This window comes from Camelina sativa, chromosome 11, assembly GCF_030686135.1.
Source record: "Camelina sativa cultivar CO46 ecotype springtype chromosome 11, ASM3068613v1".
In the NCBI taxonomy this organism is placed as follows: domain Eukaryota; kingdom Viridiplantae; phylum Streptophyta; class Magnoliopsida; order Brassicales; family Brassicaceae; genus Camelina; species Camelina sativa.
In genome coordinates this window covers 16,324,288-16,341,990 of record NC_141890.1, presented here as the reverse complement: position 1 = coordinate 16,341,990, position 17,703 = coordinate 16,324,288, and the positions used below count along the sequence as shown (strand labels likewise).

At 37.7% G+C, this 17,703-nt stretch overlaps 3 protein-coding genes across 3 annotated transcripts; all 3 read right to left on the bottom strand.

Moving 5' to 3' along the window:
* Positions 1–2,029: 2,029 nt before the first annotated feature.
* On the bottom strand, positions 2,030–3,075 carry LOC104723716 (early light-induced protein 2, chloroplastic-like). Its single transcript, XM_010442109.3, has 2 exons — positions 2,680–3,075; positions 2,030–2,462 (listed from the first exon to the last, which is right to left on the bottom strand). The coding sequence occupies exons 1-2, from the start codon at positions 2,911–2,913 to the stop codon at positions 2,118–2,120; spliced, it is 579 nt and encodes a 192-aa protein (XP_010440411.2). The 5' UTR covers positions 2,914–3,075; the 3' UTR covers positions 2,030–2,117.
* A 3,865-nt stretch (positions 3,076–6,940) lies between these two features.
* Positions 6,941–12,360, bottom strand: LOC147934078 (uncharacterized). Its single transcript, XM_087476531.1, has 5 exons — positions 8,337–12,360; positions 7,771–8,208; positions 7,516–7,689; positions 7,312–7,421; positions 6,941–7,231 (listed from the first exon to the last, which is right to left on the bottom strand). Exons 2-5 carry the CDS (start codon positions 7,843–7,845, stop codon positions 7,057–7,059), a joined length of 534 nt encoding a protein of 177 aa, XP_087332657.1. The 5' UTR covers positions 7,846–8,208; positions 8,337–12,360; the 3' UTR covers positions 6,941–7,056.
* A 3,863-nt stretch (positions 12,361–16,223) lies between these two features.
* Positions 16,224–17,329, bottom strand: LOC104723717 (early light-induced protein 2, chloroplastic-like). The gene is made up of 2 exons (XM_010442110.3): positions 16,909–17,329; positions 16,224–16,699 (listed from the first exon to the last, which is right to left on the bottom strand). The coding sequence occupies exons 1-2, from the start codon at positions 17,140–17,142 to the stop codon at positions 16,358–16,360; spliced, it is 576 nt and encodes a 191-aa protein (XP_010440412.2). The 5' UTR covers positions 17,143–17,329; the 3' UTR covers positions 16,224–16,357.
* Between the last annotated feature and the right edge of the window lie 374 nt (positions 17,330–17,703).

The window sequence follows — 17,703 nt, the reverse complement described above, 5'->3', positions numbered from 1 at the left end:
TTGGAGCAATGTAAATCCTAAATGAAACAAATCAACACACTAATGGCAACAGCGCCAATTGAAACATGGATTTTTGTAGTCTTAACCTATGAATGAATGAATGATGCAATGAAAAAAAAAAAAACTTAGGCTAAGATGATCTAATGGGATGAAAGGTGTTTCAATACCCTTATGATGTTGTAGCATAAAGGATGTCAATCCATAAAGTGTGAGATGTGCATGCAATCAGAATATGAACAGTAATCCAAGTTAAGCCAAGTATAAAAGTGGTTTTGGTAAAACTGTTTGATGAAAGTAATGAAAATGCATAAAGTAAAGATGCAGAAAGGAAAATGCTTGAAATAGAGGATGAATGCAAGTAAGTAATGCTGAATTTAAACTAACAGAAGTAAAAGCACTAAATAAAACAGTAAAGGTGCAGAATTAAAATAGAACAGAAAGTAAAGGAACAACCCGAAGGTGCTCGATCAAGCACTCGACCGTGTGACTGGTCGAGTGGGTTCTGACGAAGAACAGATGCAATCTTGACAAACTTAAACTGAAACAAATGCAATAAAACAGGATGATATGCGATAAGTAAACAATCAAATGGTAAAGAAGGCTACCATAGATGGATTCATGGGCTAGTGTTCAGGCTGCGGCTATCTAAACTGATCAACAAACCTCAATCAAACATGAGCTATCTCTAGACAATGATCTTAATGACTCACTAATCCACTCTCATGACAGAAGTGATCAAGTTATAATAACATCCTATCCCAACTCTCATTGGTGAAACCATACTGAACATGCCTTAAGCATCAGACCATTAATTGTCAAAGACCACCTTGTGCAACTAATATCTTGGGACAAGCATGATAATCTCCAGTATTGGCTTTATCTAACAACCTAGACATTGGTGTGATGCTAGGAAGCTTAAGATCTGCTCTTACCCTCTCAGATATAAGAACAGCTTAGAGCACACCCAACCCAGAAGATATATTTAAACAAGCAAGCTTGACCATTCCATACTACCACAGCCCTAAACCAGCCTAATCCATCTCCAGAATCCTAAATCACTACTCAGATGCACAAATCATGATGATGATGAACATAAACCCAAAAAATGATGAAACTAGCATGATAAGCAAGATGAAATGATGAACAACAAACCAACTCTTTTCATGGGGTCTATTTCCTTTCGGGATACATATATGTTTGTTTCATTTAGCTTTCCATAAAATATTCCATAGCTAAATAAAGTATTCACCATCTTAGTGAGACCAGTCTTAATTGTTCCCAAAAACATTAGAAGAACAAAACTGTTATCCTATTCGGTTATTGAACATTTTGGATTCAGAGAGAATAAGGCTCGTTTCATTTTTTTCTTGGATAATTTTCTTAGTAAGGCACTCATTCATGGAAGGCCCAAAGAATCATATCGGGGTTATTCACATCTTTTTTTTTTGTCAAAGAACTTCCATTGAAATTAAAACCTCAAATGAAGTGAGTTCATAAAACAACAAGGTACAAGATAACAAGGTACAAGATAAGCAAAGAAAGATAAGGGTAAGAGCTCCATGAGTTTTCCAACTTTACCAAACTTAGCAATATTTGAAAAATCTGTTGGGGTTAAAGCGGATTCGTCTTTGACTCCGAGCTTCACAAAATCTTTGACCAATGAATAGTCATAAACGGCTCTAGCGGATAACGTAATTGAATTCGCATTTAGAAAAGGAGAATATATTACCAAAATTTTCCACAACTACTTTCTCTATTCCTTCTTTCATATTGACCCTAGAGTTAAAAAAAAAACACGACTTGAACGTACACTCTATTGTCATTTTCCAGCTCTCAATTCTCATTTCATTTTAACCTTTTTAACTGACCCATAAAAATGACAATTTTTGGTCAAATCTTTTTAATATTCGTGGTTACCAAAAATAATACGAAGTTTACTGACTGATTCGGTTGCACCGTAGTGTATTAGCCTATTAATACTTTGTTCAAATTAATTTTGATTCATGTCAAGTTGTGAACACTTGGAAGCTTTTAAAAAATCTTAGAAAAATATCAAACTATGCGTTACAATTCTTAAAATATGATTTTCTTTAAACTGAAACTGGAGCACAAAAAACTTAGACGAGAGTCCCACCCGTTACGTACTCAGTGAAGGCCAAGGCAACTAGGCCGAGCATCGCGAAACGACCGTTCAACAGCTCAGCGTCTGACGTCATGAGCCCTTTTGATTTTGCCTCCGCCCTTATTCCTTTGAACAAGGGAACCATCGATGCCACCGTCAGCAACGCCGTTGTTCCAAGAAACCACCCGACGCCACCATCGGAGATCTGAGCAAACACGTTCTCTCCCTTCGACAGCTCCAGCGCAATGGCAGCCACGAATCCAACCATGGCTAGTCTCCCGTTGATCCTCTCGGGCGCTGGACCGCTGAATGCTAGTAAATCTCTAAACTTCGTACTCACCTAAACAAGAAACCAAATTATTCAACTCACAAGTCTTTTATATATATCAACAACATGCATTATATGGGTTCACTTTGAACCAAATGATTACAAAACTAAACTAACACAAAGTCTCAATTACATAATCAAATTCTTATGATATATATATATATATATATATATATATATATATATATTTAATTGACTTGGACCATTAGATCATATATAGACTATATACCTTAGGCTTGCTAACTGGAGGAGGAGATGGTGGCATTTGCGGTTGAGCGGCCGAGGTGGAGGTCGAAGGCACGGAAGGATCTTCCTTGATAGGATCACCCTGAGCCATGCACCTTACTCCAACCGGAGCATTCCTCTTGAAGAAGAGTTGGTTTGTGTTTCTGATGTTGCGTGAACTCAATCCACCGGAAGGAGCAGCGAACACTGACTGCATGTTGAACGACGCCGTTGCCATTTCTGAATAGGGATTTTAAAACACTAAGGATCGAAGAAAATTGAAGTAGTGAGAAATTCAATTAACTCTAAAGATTTGAGAATTGAGATGGAGTTGGTTTGTGGTGTAACTCAAATTTCATCTCTTTATATATAGAGTAGGTGAAATGTTAATGATAGGTCTAGTATTTTCTGAATTTTATGTCTTTGTTTATCTTTATTGATTTTAGGTATTTTGTGTTTGTGGTGTGTAGTAGAGTAATAAGTAGAAATAAATATCATAAAAGAAAAGAAATAAACTGAATTGCAAATTAAACTTCCACTCTTTTGGGAAGAAAATGATTTCCTCAGTATAAATGTCTTTTAAATCTTATGAGATTTTTTGCCATCTTAATTTATTGTATGTTTGTCACAACTAAACAAATTCATTGGTTATTTTAAAAATAAATTAAATTATTTCACTTGAAATAGTTGAAAATGTGAAAAAACTATTATACCAGGAATTTGAGTTGAAGGCTAGACACAAAATCACGTAGTAGCCAAGAATTTTAAAACGAGAGGAAAGTGAGGTGAGATCTCAAAGGAGCCACGTCTAGTTGAAAAAGTGCAAGTAAACTGATGACGTGCCTTCTTTCATCACACACAAAGACATATATTCCTTGTCTTTTTCTGATTGGCCAACGCCAGGTGGGTTTGGTAAAAACACGTAAAGAAAACAAAAGATTGTCTCAAAGTATTTAGAAACAAAGTTAACGGCTCAGAATATTTCATTTCACTTGGGAGATTTTGTTTCTGGTAGAGTGTAGTCGCAGTCGATCTCGTTTCGTATTGGAACTTACTTGACTTTATAATGATAGACCCATGCTGACTCCTTTTGATCCTTTCTGTTTCCCTTTCATGGCTGCGTGCCCAGTTCTCCTACGTTCCCTTATATTACGCATTGGAACGGAGCGGTAAATAAGAAATACACACATATTTACATCAATAAAAATATACGTATATCACGTAAATTATTTACATGATGTCTTTCAAATACGTACATAAAAAAACCCTATGACCATAACTTTTTTTTTTTGTGTGGTAAATTACTATTATTTGTGTGAACTTGGTTAGCAAGCTGGAATATCCGGGATTCATTAATCGGGCCAGATATACCTGTTGAAACTCGAGCTTATAGTTTTACGAATTTCATAACTTAGAACATGTTATGCCGCCAACTTACTCTTCGAGCCTTGTAAATGCCGATTTGATAATGTATCTTAAGTGAATTACTATATATGAAATATCTTCCTTTGAGAACTTGGCTAAAGAAAGAGTCTGTGGATCTTAATAGCCTCCATATCTGTTTTGGGAGAAAGACAATATTAAATTCTTCCAATGTTCTACATCCTATTTTGCCTTCCGAAAGTTGAATACAAATCTGTTTCATGAGATCCAACGTAACCTTGTACTATATGCTTTATTGCTTTACTAGAAATCCGCAATCACACAACTCAACTTGGAGCATATGGATTTTGGTCTAGAAAGGTTGCTGGTTTGCTGTTATATGACTTTGTTTATGTTACTAGTATTGCTGGATAGATGATATTGTTTAATTCGTTATTCATTATTGGTTATTGGATTAATGGTAGTGATTTATGTCATTCGCTCTTGTTTGATTGAGGCTAGGTTGCTATTGAGTATGAGATCAATAAATGTTAGGGAATTAAAAAAAAACGGGATAGAGAGATGTTATTCTAAAGATATCTCTAAAATAACATCTCTCTAAAGAGATATGTTATTCTAGACATATTCATATCAAACAGTGTATCGATTCATTCCTATAATAAAGAGAAAACTTCTTCTTTCTTATCAAATTCATACTAGAGACTGTCTTCTTCACAAAAATTGAAATATGTATTCTAATTACTTGAATGTCTACGTCAAAAAGTCGTCTCTCCAAGCTTTTATAATTCTTGGTACTACTGAAGATAATCTCGGCAAAATGAACATATACTCCCCGCTCTAGAGACACATTGCAAGTATGTGAAGGAGATGGCTGAGAGACATGCATGCACAAAGAGTCGTGGAAATGTTGCGGTAGAGAGTTTCGAAGAATCTGACCAGGTCGTCAAGCCTTCGCGAAAATGATGATCATCCAAAAAGTGGCCTCTGGTGTTCTTTACCAATCCTTTCAAGGTATTTTCAATTATCATTGGCTGCTTGTCATATTTGCCAGCTTTAGATGTAGTCCCATTGATTGTCACTTTATCACCGCCACAGTTTATATGGAGAGTGGAGGAAACTTCAAGAAAATAGAGTATTGAATTAGCATTTAGCATGAAGATAATTTATCAAACATAGTTTATATATATATATATGTCTACATGCTTTACCTCGAGGACATTGGAAGCTTTTCATATAGAAAACACTCAAGCTGTAAGAATAGAACATATATATATATATCATCAACCTTTCTATAAGAAATAAACCAATATATCAGAAACATGCATATCTTCTTGCATATAGTGTTGGTCCACACAATTTTTGGTGGTTAGATCTTTGTGGAATTCAAAGGAGGAAACTCACATTATATCTCCATCCTTCTCCTTTGGCATCCAACTTGGAATTGATCCGTTTAGCATATTTCCACAGAGATAGCTGCAAGAACAGTAAAAAAGCTTCATGCATGAACAAATACTTCTTCAACACAACATCTTCCACTCTATTTATTATGTTTTGGAGTGAGATATTTTACCCATTTGCACTAGCTATAACCACTCTATTGATTTGGTAGTCTATATTTGGACTATGAGATGAAGACAAACAACCACAAAAATGCTCAAATTTTCCATAACATATGCATAAAATTTGCTAAAAAACCGCACACATATTTACATAGTCAAAAATCCTAACCTGACTATAATAAATGTATAAACTTATTGAATTTTAGTATAATAATTTTATGCATAATGCTATAATTAGTGACAATTACATTAAAATAGATAAACTGATTAAATTTTTCAGTTTAAATTCAAATTTTGGGATGAGGCTTGAATTTTTTATTAGAGAAACAAGAGGTAACTGAAAATTTGTTCCTTTGTTAATGTAATGTTTTAAAATTTAACACAAACCTAAGAGAATTAAAATTTTAAAATATTTAGTTACCAAATCAAATCCAAGATTTTGGATAAGAACAAGACGTTATTTTTTGGATAATTGAGAAGATGCTTGTAGAATACAAATGATCTTTGGAAATTGTTTATCCACAAATCTTCATGTTGGCTTATTGGAGTTACAAAATTACATTATTCATCTAATTTGGTCTTGATCAATGAAGCAAATGATGCAATAAATAATTTTGTTGCAAACATGCCCCTCCTCATTTAAACAATCCCTTTCATATTTCGTATAATAAAAAATTTAGGTGACAATCTACTTATTTAGTAGAATTTTGATTTTTGTTTTCACTTGAGATGATGAAAAAGAAAACAAAGAAATAATGTAGGAAGATATGTATCTAAGATACTAATTTGTTGTATTTTTATACAATTTAATTATTTAGCTTAATATAGTTTGATTTTTGTTTTAACTTTCAAATGATGGGAATGGGAAAAAATAGGAAAATTAATAGAAATTATACATGTAAACAGGTTTTCGAATATTATCCGAACCAAACTCAAACCACCAAGACACTAGCCCCCATTCAAATATTTATCACTAATGTGTTTGAATCATGATTGAATTTTTCGGTTGAGGTTTGGATTTCGAGTTTTTGCTCAAACCTAACATTGATACTTGAATCCGTAGATTATTTAAGAAAATATATTTGCACATTGGTACAGCCTTATTAACAAATATTATTTAAGAAAATATATTTGCAGTTTGATTATGGAAGTAAATGTTCCCCAATGCTAACATACTAAAAAAAGTTGTAAAAACAAAATAAGAAAAACCTTGCATACTCTTAACATGGTGAATGGTGGATTAATTTTATGCTTCTAAATATAAAACTAATATACCTTTTAGAGAAATTATTCTCATAAGTTGAAATAGTGCAATGCGAATTAGTCAAGTCAATAAAATAAACAAAAATAATTAAGTAACCAAGAAGTTAGTATCTGATAAAAATACATCTCTTCAACAAGAAACTGTTACACTTAATCTATGAGACCGAGTAAATAAGTTAGCGAGAAAGAGGAGAAGAGAAGAAAATGACAAGAAAATATACGAGAAAACCAGCTACAAGTATTCCTCCGTACACCAGCGTTTGATAAGACTTTACTCTAACTGTGTATTTGTACTCTATCTTACTGCATCTCATGTTCTCCCTTTCTGTTTCCAATACATGTTCTACGTACCTACAACCACGTTTATTTTGTAATGTTACATTTTGTTTAGTAAACAGAAGAGAAAGAAAATAAAAGGTTTTAAAACTTACTGTTGTGTAAACATGGTGGTTTGAAGAATCTCTGAGCTGTTGAGATGTGCATCATATAGCTTGTGGTCGTATAACAAAGAAGATAGATCCACCAGTTGTTGTTCTACAGTCTGTTGTTATAAGAAATAGACACAAAAAACAGAGTGTAAGAATATAATCCCATTCTGGTAAGAAAACGGAAATCGTGGAGTGTTCTTCACTTACGTCTAGATATTTCTCCACTCTTTCAACTAGCTCGTGTGGGAAAGGCTCCGGCAATGTGGTTGTCTTTTTGTAGAACTTCTCCACCCAAAGCTCCGTTTTGGTTTTGTTCTTTTTATCTTTCAGGGGCTCTCCAAGTGGAGTCTTGAGGTATTCAAATGCAAAGTTTTGTACTGCCTGCACATTAATACACCAAGCACAATTGATGCATTCTCTGCGGAAAAGACTAAAAGAATTTAATAGTTTCAGTTGGCTGACCTCTGAGGTTTCACGGATTTTGCGTAGAGCAGAATCAACCCGTGCATAAATAGTATTCCTCCGCGGGTTTAACATACAAATATCTCAGGAGATTCAGAAGGATTTCAATGCAAATATATATTCAGAAATCATTATGATTGGACTCAGGCTCACCAGTGCAACATCTTGAAGCATTTGACTGATCAGGAAGACGTTTGAGAATGGTCCAAACGGGTGACAACCAGCTGCCCAAAGCCAATTGGTGATAGGTCTTTCATGCGCGTGAGAGGTCTTTTCATACGGTTCACTTACACCGCCTAAAGCAGAAGCTATGCTCACCTCAAAGGTATGTTCTCGTTTAGATGCTGAAGCACAATGACTACATCACTACTCGCCCACACAAGGCTCTTATCTTCCATCATGAGCATTGGATCCACATCAGCTAATGAGAGGATAAACCTATATATTGATCAAAGATTGTATTAGTTGCTGTTTAGTTTGAAAGAGTAATTCACACTTAATTTTTGGATATAGCTTGGCCAGTGTAATGAATAATCTGATCAGGTGGTTTATATTAATCAACTCACACTGGAATAACTCTTGTTCCATAAGTGCGGTAAAGATAAAAAATCATACTTTTGTCCCCAGACTACATCACCGCCAGGATTTCGTCAACGTGACGTCCACATTGTGCCAGAGTGGAGCTTTGCAATGGGTTAAACAGAGCTGTTCGTCACCCACTAGCTGATTTCTGTTACATATCCACTACGTTTAGTTGTTAGAGAGTCGTTACTTGCACATCAAGAAAGCTATTAGCTTGTGGAAAATTAAGCCTCAACTTGGCTTGTTTTTCTAACAAGCTTCGGTTCATGGTGGGTAAGCAGATAAAAAATGCGGTTGTCGTTGTGTTGATGTGGAAGTTACTTTGTTACAGCTTGGATATGCATGCCCCATGTCTTTCTCACACAAAAATCACAAAGAGCATCATTGAGGAGCTGTTTGAGGATTACCCTCGCTACAAGAAGGGTCACCTTTTGGTTGTTGTGGGTACTTTGGGTGTCGTACTTGCTGCTGGTAATGTGTTAAAGGTGCATATTTTGGTCCACCGCCAGGTCCTTAATGCCAAATATTCATTGTTGGTTCGTTATAATATGTCTACATGGTGATAAACAGAGGTGTTCACAAACCCTAGGTTCGTCTGGCACCCATCGGTTCAAGTCTCCATCCTCAGCAAGTCACTCCAAATGATAACTTGTCTTGTTAACTTGCCTTTTGTTGCTACTGAACTGGTTATCTATGTTGTTTATGCTTCTAGCGTCAGCAATGTAGCTAGAAAGCCACTCTGGGCAGAATTACAAGATCTCGCATCCTCTCCCTCTTGTACAAGGTAAGCCTTGGTCTGTTCTTGGGGACGTCAACCAAATCCTCTACCCCCACGAGCACTCCAACATGGACCAGAATGCACAACCAACTGGTATGTTGGACATATCTCGATGCTTCACCAACTCTGCTCTCAGCGACCTGCCGTATTGTGGAAACACATTTACCTGGTCTAACAAACAAGACATGGGTCTAGTGGCTAAAAAGTTGGATCGTATTATGGTGAACAATGATTGGCTCTCATCTTTCCCCTCGTCATTGACCGTCTTTAGGGAACCTGGTCTCTCTGACCATAGTCCATGCTGTATTTTTCTTGACTCCCAAAAGCCAAAGAAAAAGATACCATTCAAATTCCTCTCCTTGCTGAATCGACACCCTGACTTTGCTGCTCTAATAAAACTATGGTGGGATGGTCTGCAATTTGAATGCTCAGAAATGTTGAAACTCTCTAAGAAGCTGAAGGAGCTTAAGCCGATAATTCGTGAATTTAGTAAGGAGAACTACTCCAACTTAGAAAAGAGGGTGAGAGAAGCTTATGATCGGCTCCTCGCATGTCAGCAAAGCTTGCTCTCTAATCCGTTTCCTTCTCATGCACTGCAAGAGTGTGAAGCTCATAGAATCTGGTGTACCTTGGCTCTTGCTGAGGAATCCTTCCTTAGACAAAAATCTCAAATCTGTTGGTTAGAAGAGGGTGACAAAAACTCTAGCTTCTTCCATCGTGCCACTCAATCAAGACAAGCTTGGAATGAGATCATTTTCTTTCTTGATGACCATGACCAGATAGTAGACACCAGTCAGGGAATCAAAGACTTGGCAATTAACTTCTACCGGAATCTTCTGGGTGAACAACAGGTTTCTTCCACAATCTATACACAGGAAATTGCCTCTCTGGTTCCCCAACGATGCTCCCCTGAAGCATTTAAGCTACTGTCGACGCTTGTTACCCCCTCAGAAATCAAGGAGGTTGTTTTCTCTCTCCCAAAAAACAAATCCCCAGGTCCTGACGGGTATTGTGTAGAGTTCTTCACGGTGCAGTGGGCAACAGTTGGTCATTCAGTCGTCAGCGCAGTTACAAAATTTTTCCACTCGGGTAAGCTGTTAAAACAGTGGAATGCCACAATCCTGACTTTGATCCCAAAGACACCAAATGCTCATAGAATATCAGAGTTCAGGCCAATAGTCTGTCTGAACACAGTCTACAAGATCGTTTCTAAGATCCTGGCAAACCGTCTCAAAAAGGTCCTCCCTGATCTAATTTCGAGCAATCAGTCTGCATTCATTCAAGGAAGGCTCCTGGTTGAAAACGTTCTTCTAGCAACAAAATTAGTCCAGAGCTACAACCAAAAAAATATCTCTCCACGGGGAATGTTAAAGGTGGATATGAGGGAAGCATTTGATTCTGTTCACTGGGGATTTCTCATCAATACCCTCCATGCCATGAACTTCCCGCTGGCTTTCATCTCAATGATCAAAGAGTGCATCACCACCACAAGCTTTTCTATATGCATAAATGGCGAGCTTTGTGGTTACTTCAAGGGTGAAAAGGGCTTGCGACAAGGCGACCCCCTCTCTCCCTATCTGTTTGTTCTAGTTATGGAAGTATTCTCCAGGATGCTCACCCTCAACTACGATAATGGCTGTATTGGAGTCCAACCTAATGCTAGTGCACCAATGGTATCTCACCTGGCATTTGCAGATGATATTATGGTATTCTTTGATGGGTCTAGTCGTTCTCTTTGCAACATTGCTGAGGTCCTCCGCGAATTCGCAAACCTATCGGGTCTGGCTATGAACAAGAGTAAAACTGACCTATTCTTTGTTGGGTTGAACCAAGTTGAAACCTCCCAGATCTCTTCTCTTGGTTTCAAAATTGGTTCACTTCCAATACGCTACTTAGGCCTCCCACTAATGCACTGGAAACTCCAACTTGCAGAGTATCAACCTCTACTGGACAAACTTATCAGTCGCTTCTCCTCCTGGACTGCTAGAGCATTATCCTATGCGGGTAGAGCGCAGCTCATTGCTTCGGTGACATATGGAACCCCTCAACTTCTAGATGTTGGATTTTCTCCTACCTAAAGGCTGTCTGAAAAAGATCGAAAGTTTATACTCGAAATTCCTTTAGAGTGGCGATCCTAACAAATCAGGCTCCGCAAAAGTTGCATGGCACAGTCTCTGCTGCCCTAAAAGCGAAGGTGGGCTTGGTTTCAGAGACCTGCAAGCCTTGAACAAGACTCTTTGCCTGAAATTCATATGGCGATTGTTCTCGGCGTCAGACTCTCTTTGGGCACTGTGGCTAAGAAATACGAAGGTGAAAGATGATATTTTCTGGTCCATTGACGCTAAGAAGCAAGTCTCGTGGACCTGGAAAACTATCCTTAACCTAAGACCTCTTGCCCGCAACTTCATCCGTAGCCATCTTGGTAATGGTGAACTCATCAGTTTTTGGTTGACTGGTGGACTCCCTTTGGTCCTCTGATCGACTTTATGGGGCCTACGGGACCGGCTCAGACAGGGATCCCGATAACCGCAACAGTCTCCAATGCATGCTCTGATGTTGGATGGACCCTTTGAACTGCGCGATCGGCTCAAGCAAAAGAATTCCAAATCCACCTTACCTTAGTCCAACTTCCGCTTGCTCCCGTCCCGGATATTTATGTATGGTGTATCGAAGCAGAGGAGCTTGACCAGTTCTCTCCAAAGAGGACCTGGGAGGCTCTGCGTAAACGATCGCCTCCGCAACCGTGGAAGGATCACATCTGGTTCAAAGGCCATGTCCCTCGCCATGCTTTTATCATGTGGTTGATGCACTTGGACAGGTTACCAACAAGAGAGAGACTCGCAAGATGGGGAATGCAAATCGAACCAAGCTGCTGCCTATGTGGGTTGTACCTGGAATCAAGAGACCATATTTTTCTCCATTGCAAAGTCAGCGAGGTTCTCTGGAGCAAAGTAATCCATCGCTTGGGCTACTCCTCATTCACCTTTCACACTTGGGTCGCTTTCTCAGTCTGGCTTGATACCAAAGATTCCATCTCCCCCCTCAGCCTACGACATCTTGTAGCTTAGGCCACTCTTTACGCTCTCTGGCAGGAACGCAACAGCAGATACCATACCAACATCTCCACTGACGTTCTCGCTCTCTTCAAGAGACTAGACTGCCAAATCCAAGATGCTCTTCTAGCCAAACAACATCGAAAGCAGTTCAACCAACTTCTCCCAATTTGGCTCGATTATGACTAGTTCTCTACTCAACAAAAGGCTTTTATTATTTTTTGGCAAGGATTGTTCGCTTGTGTATTACGACTCTGTATTAACTACACTACTTCATTTAATGATATTCACATGATTTTCAAAAAAAAAAAAATGGCTGCGTGCCCAATTCTCCTACGTTCCCTTATATTGCGCATTGGAACGGTATATAAGAAACACACACATATTTACATCAATAAATATACTTATCATAGAGGATAATTATTTACATGTTGTATTTCAAATTCGTACGTAGAAAAAACCTGTGACCATTAGTTGTGTGAACTATGTATTTGAGACTTTTGAGTTCAAGACGAATAATGTTTACGTGAGTTGTGAGGAAGTAAGGCACTGGTAGACTCCAATTAAAAACAAGTTAACGGCTAGAAAATTAAATATTCACTCGGGAGATTTGTTTCTGGTAGAGATGCAGTCGATGAGGTTCACTTTTTTTTTTTTTAATTGACATTCAAATTTCATATACTGTTATAAAGTAGAAAAAACGCTCTTTAATAAAAAAACTAATTGAAGAAAACAGAAACTTCACATCTTTGTATATTTCGCAAAGTTATCGCATGTGACACCTCAGTTTGTGGAGAAGTTTAAAAAAATTGATTTGACTATCTATATCACCAAAGTGCACTTATCTTTTTGGTTAAGAGTGTTAAAAGAAATCCAGAGTTAAGCGTGATTGAGGTGGAGTAGTCTTAAGATGGATGACCTTCCGGAAAGTAATTGTCAGAACTGTGCGAGTGACGATAAAACACAGTTATCATGTGGTGATTTGTAGGGATGGTAAACAAGTCTTTAAAGCCTCCCGGACATAGCAAACCGATCTTCAGATATAGATGGGCTCACGAGCCTAGTGAGAGGACGTGAAGTCCATTAAGAAAGATGGGCCCATGAACTGGGAGTGGACATGTGGCCACTAAGAAGTGGCGGTTGGGATCTTAGAAGTGGTATCAGAGTCGAACTTAGATGAGTGTGGAGTCGAGTAGGCTCACACCGCCGAGTGTGACGGTCTTGGTGCGCAACAAGGACGTTGCAATCTGTTAGTGGGGGTGAATTGTGACACCCCGGTTTTCGGAGAAGATTTAATGAATTGATTTGGCCACCTATGTCACTGAAGTGCAGTATCTTTTCGGTCTAGATTTCTGAGAGAACTCCAGAGTTAAACGTGCTTGAGCTGGAGTAGTATTAGGATGGGTGACCTTCCGGGAAGTAATTGTCGGAATTGTGCGAGTGAGGACAAAACACAGGGAAAGATCATTTGGTGATTTGTAGGGATGGTAAACAAGTCTTTAAAGCCTCCTGGACGTAGCAAACTGACCGTCAGATATCAATGAGCTCACGAGCCTAGTGAGAGGACAATTTTTATCTCTACCAATATAATGGGTAATATAACATTGACACGTTGCCAAACATCCAATCATACTTTACAACACAAAATGCTTCAGCTTTCGTGTAGTTTTCAACTTTCATGCTTGCGTCTTCAGTGTTTTAATAGTAGGTTCCTGAAAAGAGAGGTCACAAATTGGGTGAGAGATAGTTCTCAGGGCTCCGTATCCAGACTTGACGATATAGTTACTAGACATCGTTAGGGTTCATGAAATAAGGAAATTTTCTTTGGGGGAGAGAGGAAGAGTTCTTGGTGATGATCCATTTTCCACCTTTTTGTATCAAAATCAATCAAGGTGTTAACATAGATAAATGGATTTCTATCATTAAATCTTTTTGATGAGCGAGTTGGAATATCCAAGATTCATGGGTCGGTCCATATACCAGGTTTATAGTTTTGCAAATTTCAAAACTTAGAACATGTTACACCGCCAACATACTCCTCAAACCATATGAAGGTCTATTTTATACTTGTATCTCAAGTGAAGTACTATATATGAAGTATCTTCCTTTAAGAACTCGACTAAAGAGGTAGTTAGGGAATCTTAATAGCCTCCATAACTATTTTACGAGAAGGACAAGATTAAACTTTTCCAATGTTCTAAAGCCTAGTATGCCTTCCAAAAGTTAAATAAAAATCTGCTCCCATGAGACCCAATGTCATCCTTTGCTATCTGCTTTATTACTATCAAGTTGGAGCATATGGGTTTTGGTAAATGAAAACACGACATTGCATATGTCGGAAGAGCTTGCTCTACTGGTTTTGTCCGACATCCTTTCCCCCATTGGGTATGAATTTTGAGGATCATAAATTACCCTCTTATGTAGTTTATCTCTCACAAATGTAGAGACCTCTACTTTTGACCCATGAATCTTCTCATGAAGACCAAAGTATGTCACATACCTCCTTTTGTGATATTGCTGTTATAGATTTGATCTCTTGTCGCATATGAGTGGGACCTCGTTTCCAAACACAATGGATGATTTGGAAAATTAATATCTTGATCGGAAACTTCGCCATAAGAGCGAAATATATCGATTACTTCCTTGCTTTGTTGAGTATCCGCTTTGCAAAAAAAAGAAGAAGATGGTTGTCAATGAACAATAAGTGGGAAACTCATGGGCTTACGTTTAAAGTACAAAATCCTTGGATCGATCTTCCCCTCGGGCTTCCTAATCCAGGGAATTAGGGCCTATGTACATAGTATAAATAAATGCAGAGAAATTGGGTTCCATTGACGAATCTCACAAGTTGGTCTAATTCGTCATGTTGGGTCTCCATTGATCAACATTCGATAGGAGACGAAGGTAATACATTACATAATCCAACCCACCCATCGTTGATCAAATTCTATACTTTTCATCAAGGTTCTAAGAAAATTCCACTCCACTCGATCATATGTTTTGCTCATATCCATTTTAATTGCTATAAATTCCAATTGGCTTGGTTAGATCGAAGAATGTAGAAGTTTTCTTGAGCAACGAGAATATGATCTGTAACTTTTTTTCTTGGCACAAAGGCAGATTGTGTCTCGGATATTAGCTCCGGTAAAAGTTTTTTAATGCATGCGCAAGCTCAAGATTTTCGAGATCAGTTTATAACTCACATTACAAAGGCTAATTGGTCAAAAACCAACTCATTTCATGGGGTCTATCTCCTTTTGGGATACATATATGTTTGTTTCATTTAGTTTTCCATAAAATATTCTATAGCTAAATAAAGTATTCACCATCTTAGTGAGATCAGTCTTAATTGTTCCCAAAAACATTAGAAGAACAAAGCTGCTATCCTATTCGGTTATTGAACATTTTGGATTCAGACAGAATAAGGCTCGTTTATTTTTTTCTTGGATAATTTTCTTAGTAAGGCACTCATTCGTGGAAGGCCCAAAGAATCATATCGGGGTTATTCGCATCTTTTTTTTGTCAAACAACTTCCATTGAAATTAAAGACTTAAATGAAGTGAGTTCATACAACAACAAGGTACAAGATAAGCAAAGGAAGATAAGGGTAAGAGCTCTATGAGTTTTCCAACTTTACGAAGCTTAGCAATATTTGAAAAATCTGTTGGGGCCAAGGCGGATTCGTCTTTGAAACTGAGCTTCACGAAATCTTCAACCAATGAGTAATCATAAGCGGTTCTAGCCGATACCATAATCGAGTTCGCATTTAAAAAGGAGAATAGATTACTAAAATACTCCACAACTACTTTCTCTATTCCTTCTTTGATATCGACCCAAGAGTTAAAAAAAACACGACTTGAACGTACACTCTATTGTCATTTTCCAGCTCTCAATTCTCAGTTTCATTTTAACCTTTTTAACTCGACCCATAAAATGACAATTTTTGGTCAAATCTTTTTAATATTGTGTTACCAAAAATTATACGAAGTTTACTGACTGATTCGGTTGCAGCGTACACCAAAAGTGTATTAGCCTAATACTTTGTTCAAATAAATTTTGATTCATGTCAAGTTGTCAACACTTGGAAGCTTTTAAAAAATCTTTTAAAAATATCAAACTATGCGTTACAGTTCTCCAAGTATGATTTTCCCTTAAACTAGAGCAAACAAATGTCTTATACGAGAGTCCCACCCGTTACGTACTCAGTGAAGGCCAAGGCAACTAGGCCGAGCATCGCGAAACGACCGTTCCACAGCTCAGCGTCTGACGTCATGAGCCCTTTTGATTTTGCCTCCGCCCTTATTCCTTTGAACAAGGGAACCATCGATGCCACCGTCAGCAACGCCGTTGTTCCAAGAAACCACCCGCCACCATCGGAGATCTGAGCAAACACGTTCTCTCCCTTCGACAGCTCCAGCGCAATGGCAGCCACGAATCCAACCATGGCTAGTCTCCCGTTGATCCTCTCGGGCGCTGGACCGCTGAATGCTAGTAAATCTCTAAACTTCGTACTCACCTAAACAAGAAACCAAATTATTCAACTCACAAGTCTTTTATATATATCAACAACATGCATTATATGGGTTCACTTTGAACCAAATGATTACAAAACTAAACTAACACAAAGTCTCAATTACATAATCAAATTCTTATGATATATATATATATATATATATATATATATTTAATTGACTTGGACCATTAGATCATATATAGACTATATACCTTAGGCTTGCTAACTGGAGGAGGAGATGGTGGCATTTGCGGTTGAGCGGCCGAGGTGGAGGTCGAAGGCACGGAAGGATCTTCCTTGATAGGATCACCCTGAGCCATGCACCTTACTCCAACCGGAGCATTCCTCTTGAAGAAGAGTTGGTTTGTGTTTCTGATGTTGCGTGAACTCAATCCACCGGAAGGAGCAGCGAACACTGACTGCATGTTGAACGACGCCGTTGCCATTTCTGAATAGGGATTTTAAAACACTAAGGATCGAAGAAAATTGAAGTAGTGAGAAATTCAATTAACTCTAAAGATTTGAGAATTGAGATGGAGTTGGTTTGTGGTGTAACTCAAATTTCATCTCTTTATATATAGAGTAGGTGAAATGTTAATGATAGGTCTAGTATTTTCTGAATTTTATGTCTTTGTTTATCTTTATTGATTTTAGGTATTTTGTGTTTGTGGTGTGTAGTAGAGTAATAAGTAGAAACAAATATCATAAAAGAAAAGAAATAAACTGAATTGCAAATTAAACTTCCACTCTTTTGGGAAGAAAATGATTTCCTCAGTATAAATGTCTTTTAAATCTTATGAGATTTTTTGCCATCTTAATTTATTGTATGTTTGTCACAACTAAACAAATTCATTGGTTATTTTAAAAATAAATTAAATTATTTGAAATAGTTGAAAATGTGAAAAAAACTATTATACCAGGAATTTGAGTTGAGGGCTAGACACAAAATCACGTAGTAGCCAAGAATTTTAAAACGAGAGGAAAGTGAGTTGAGATCTCAAAGGAGC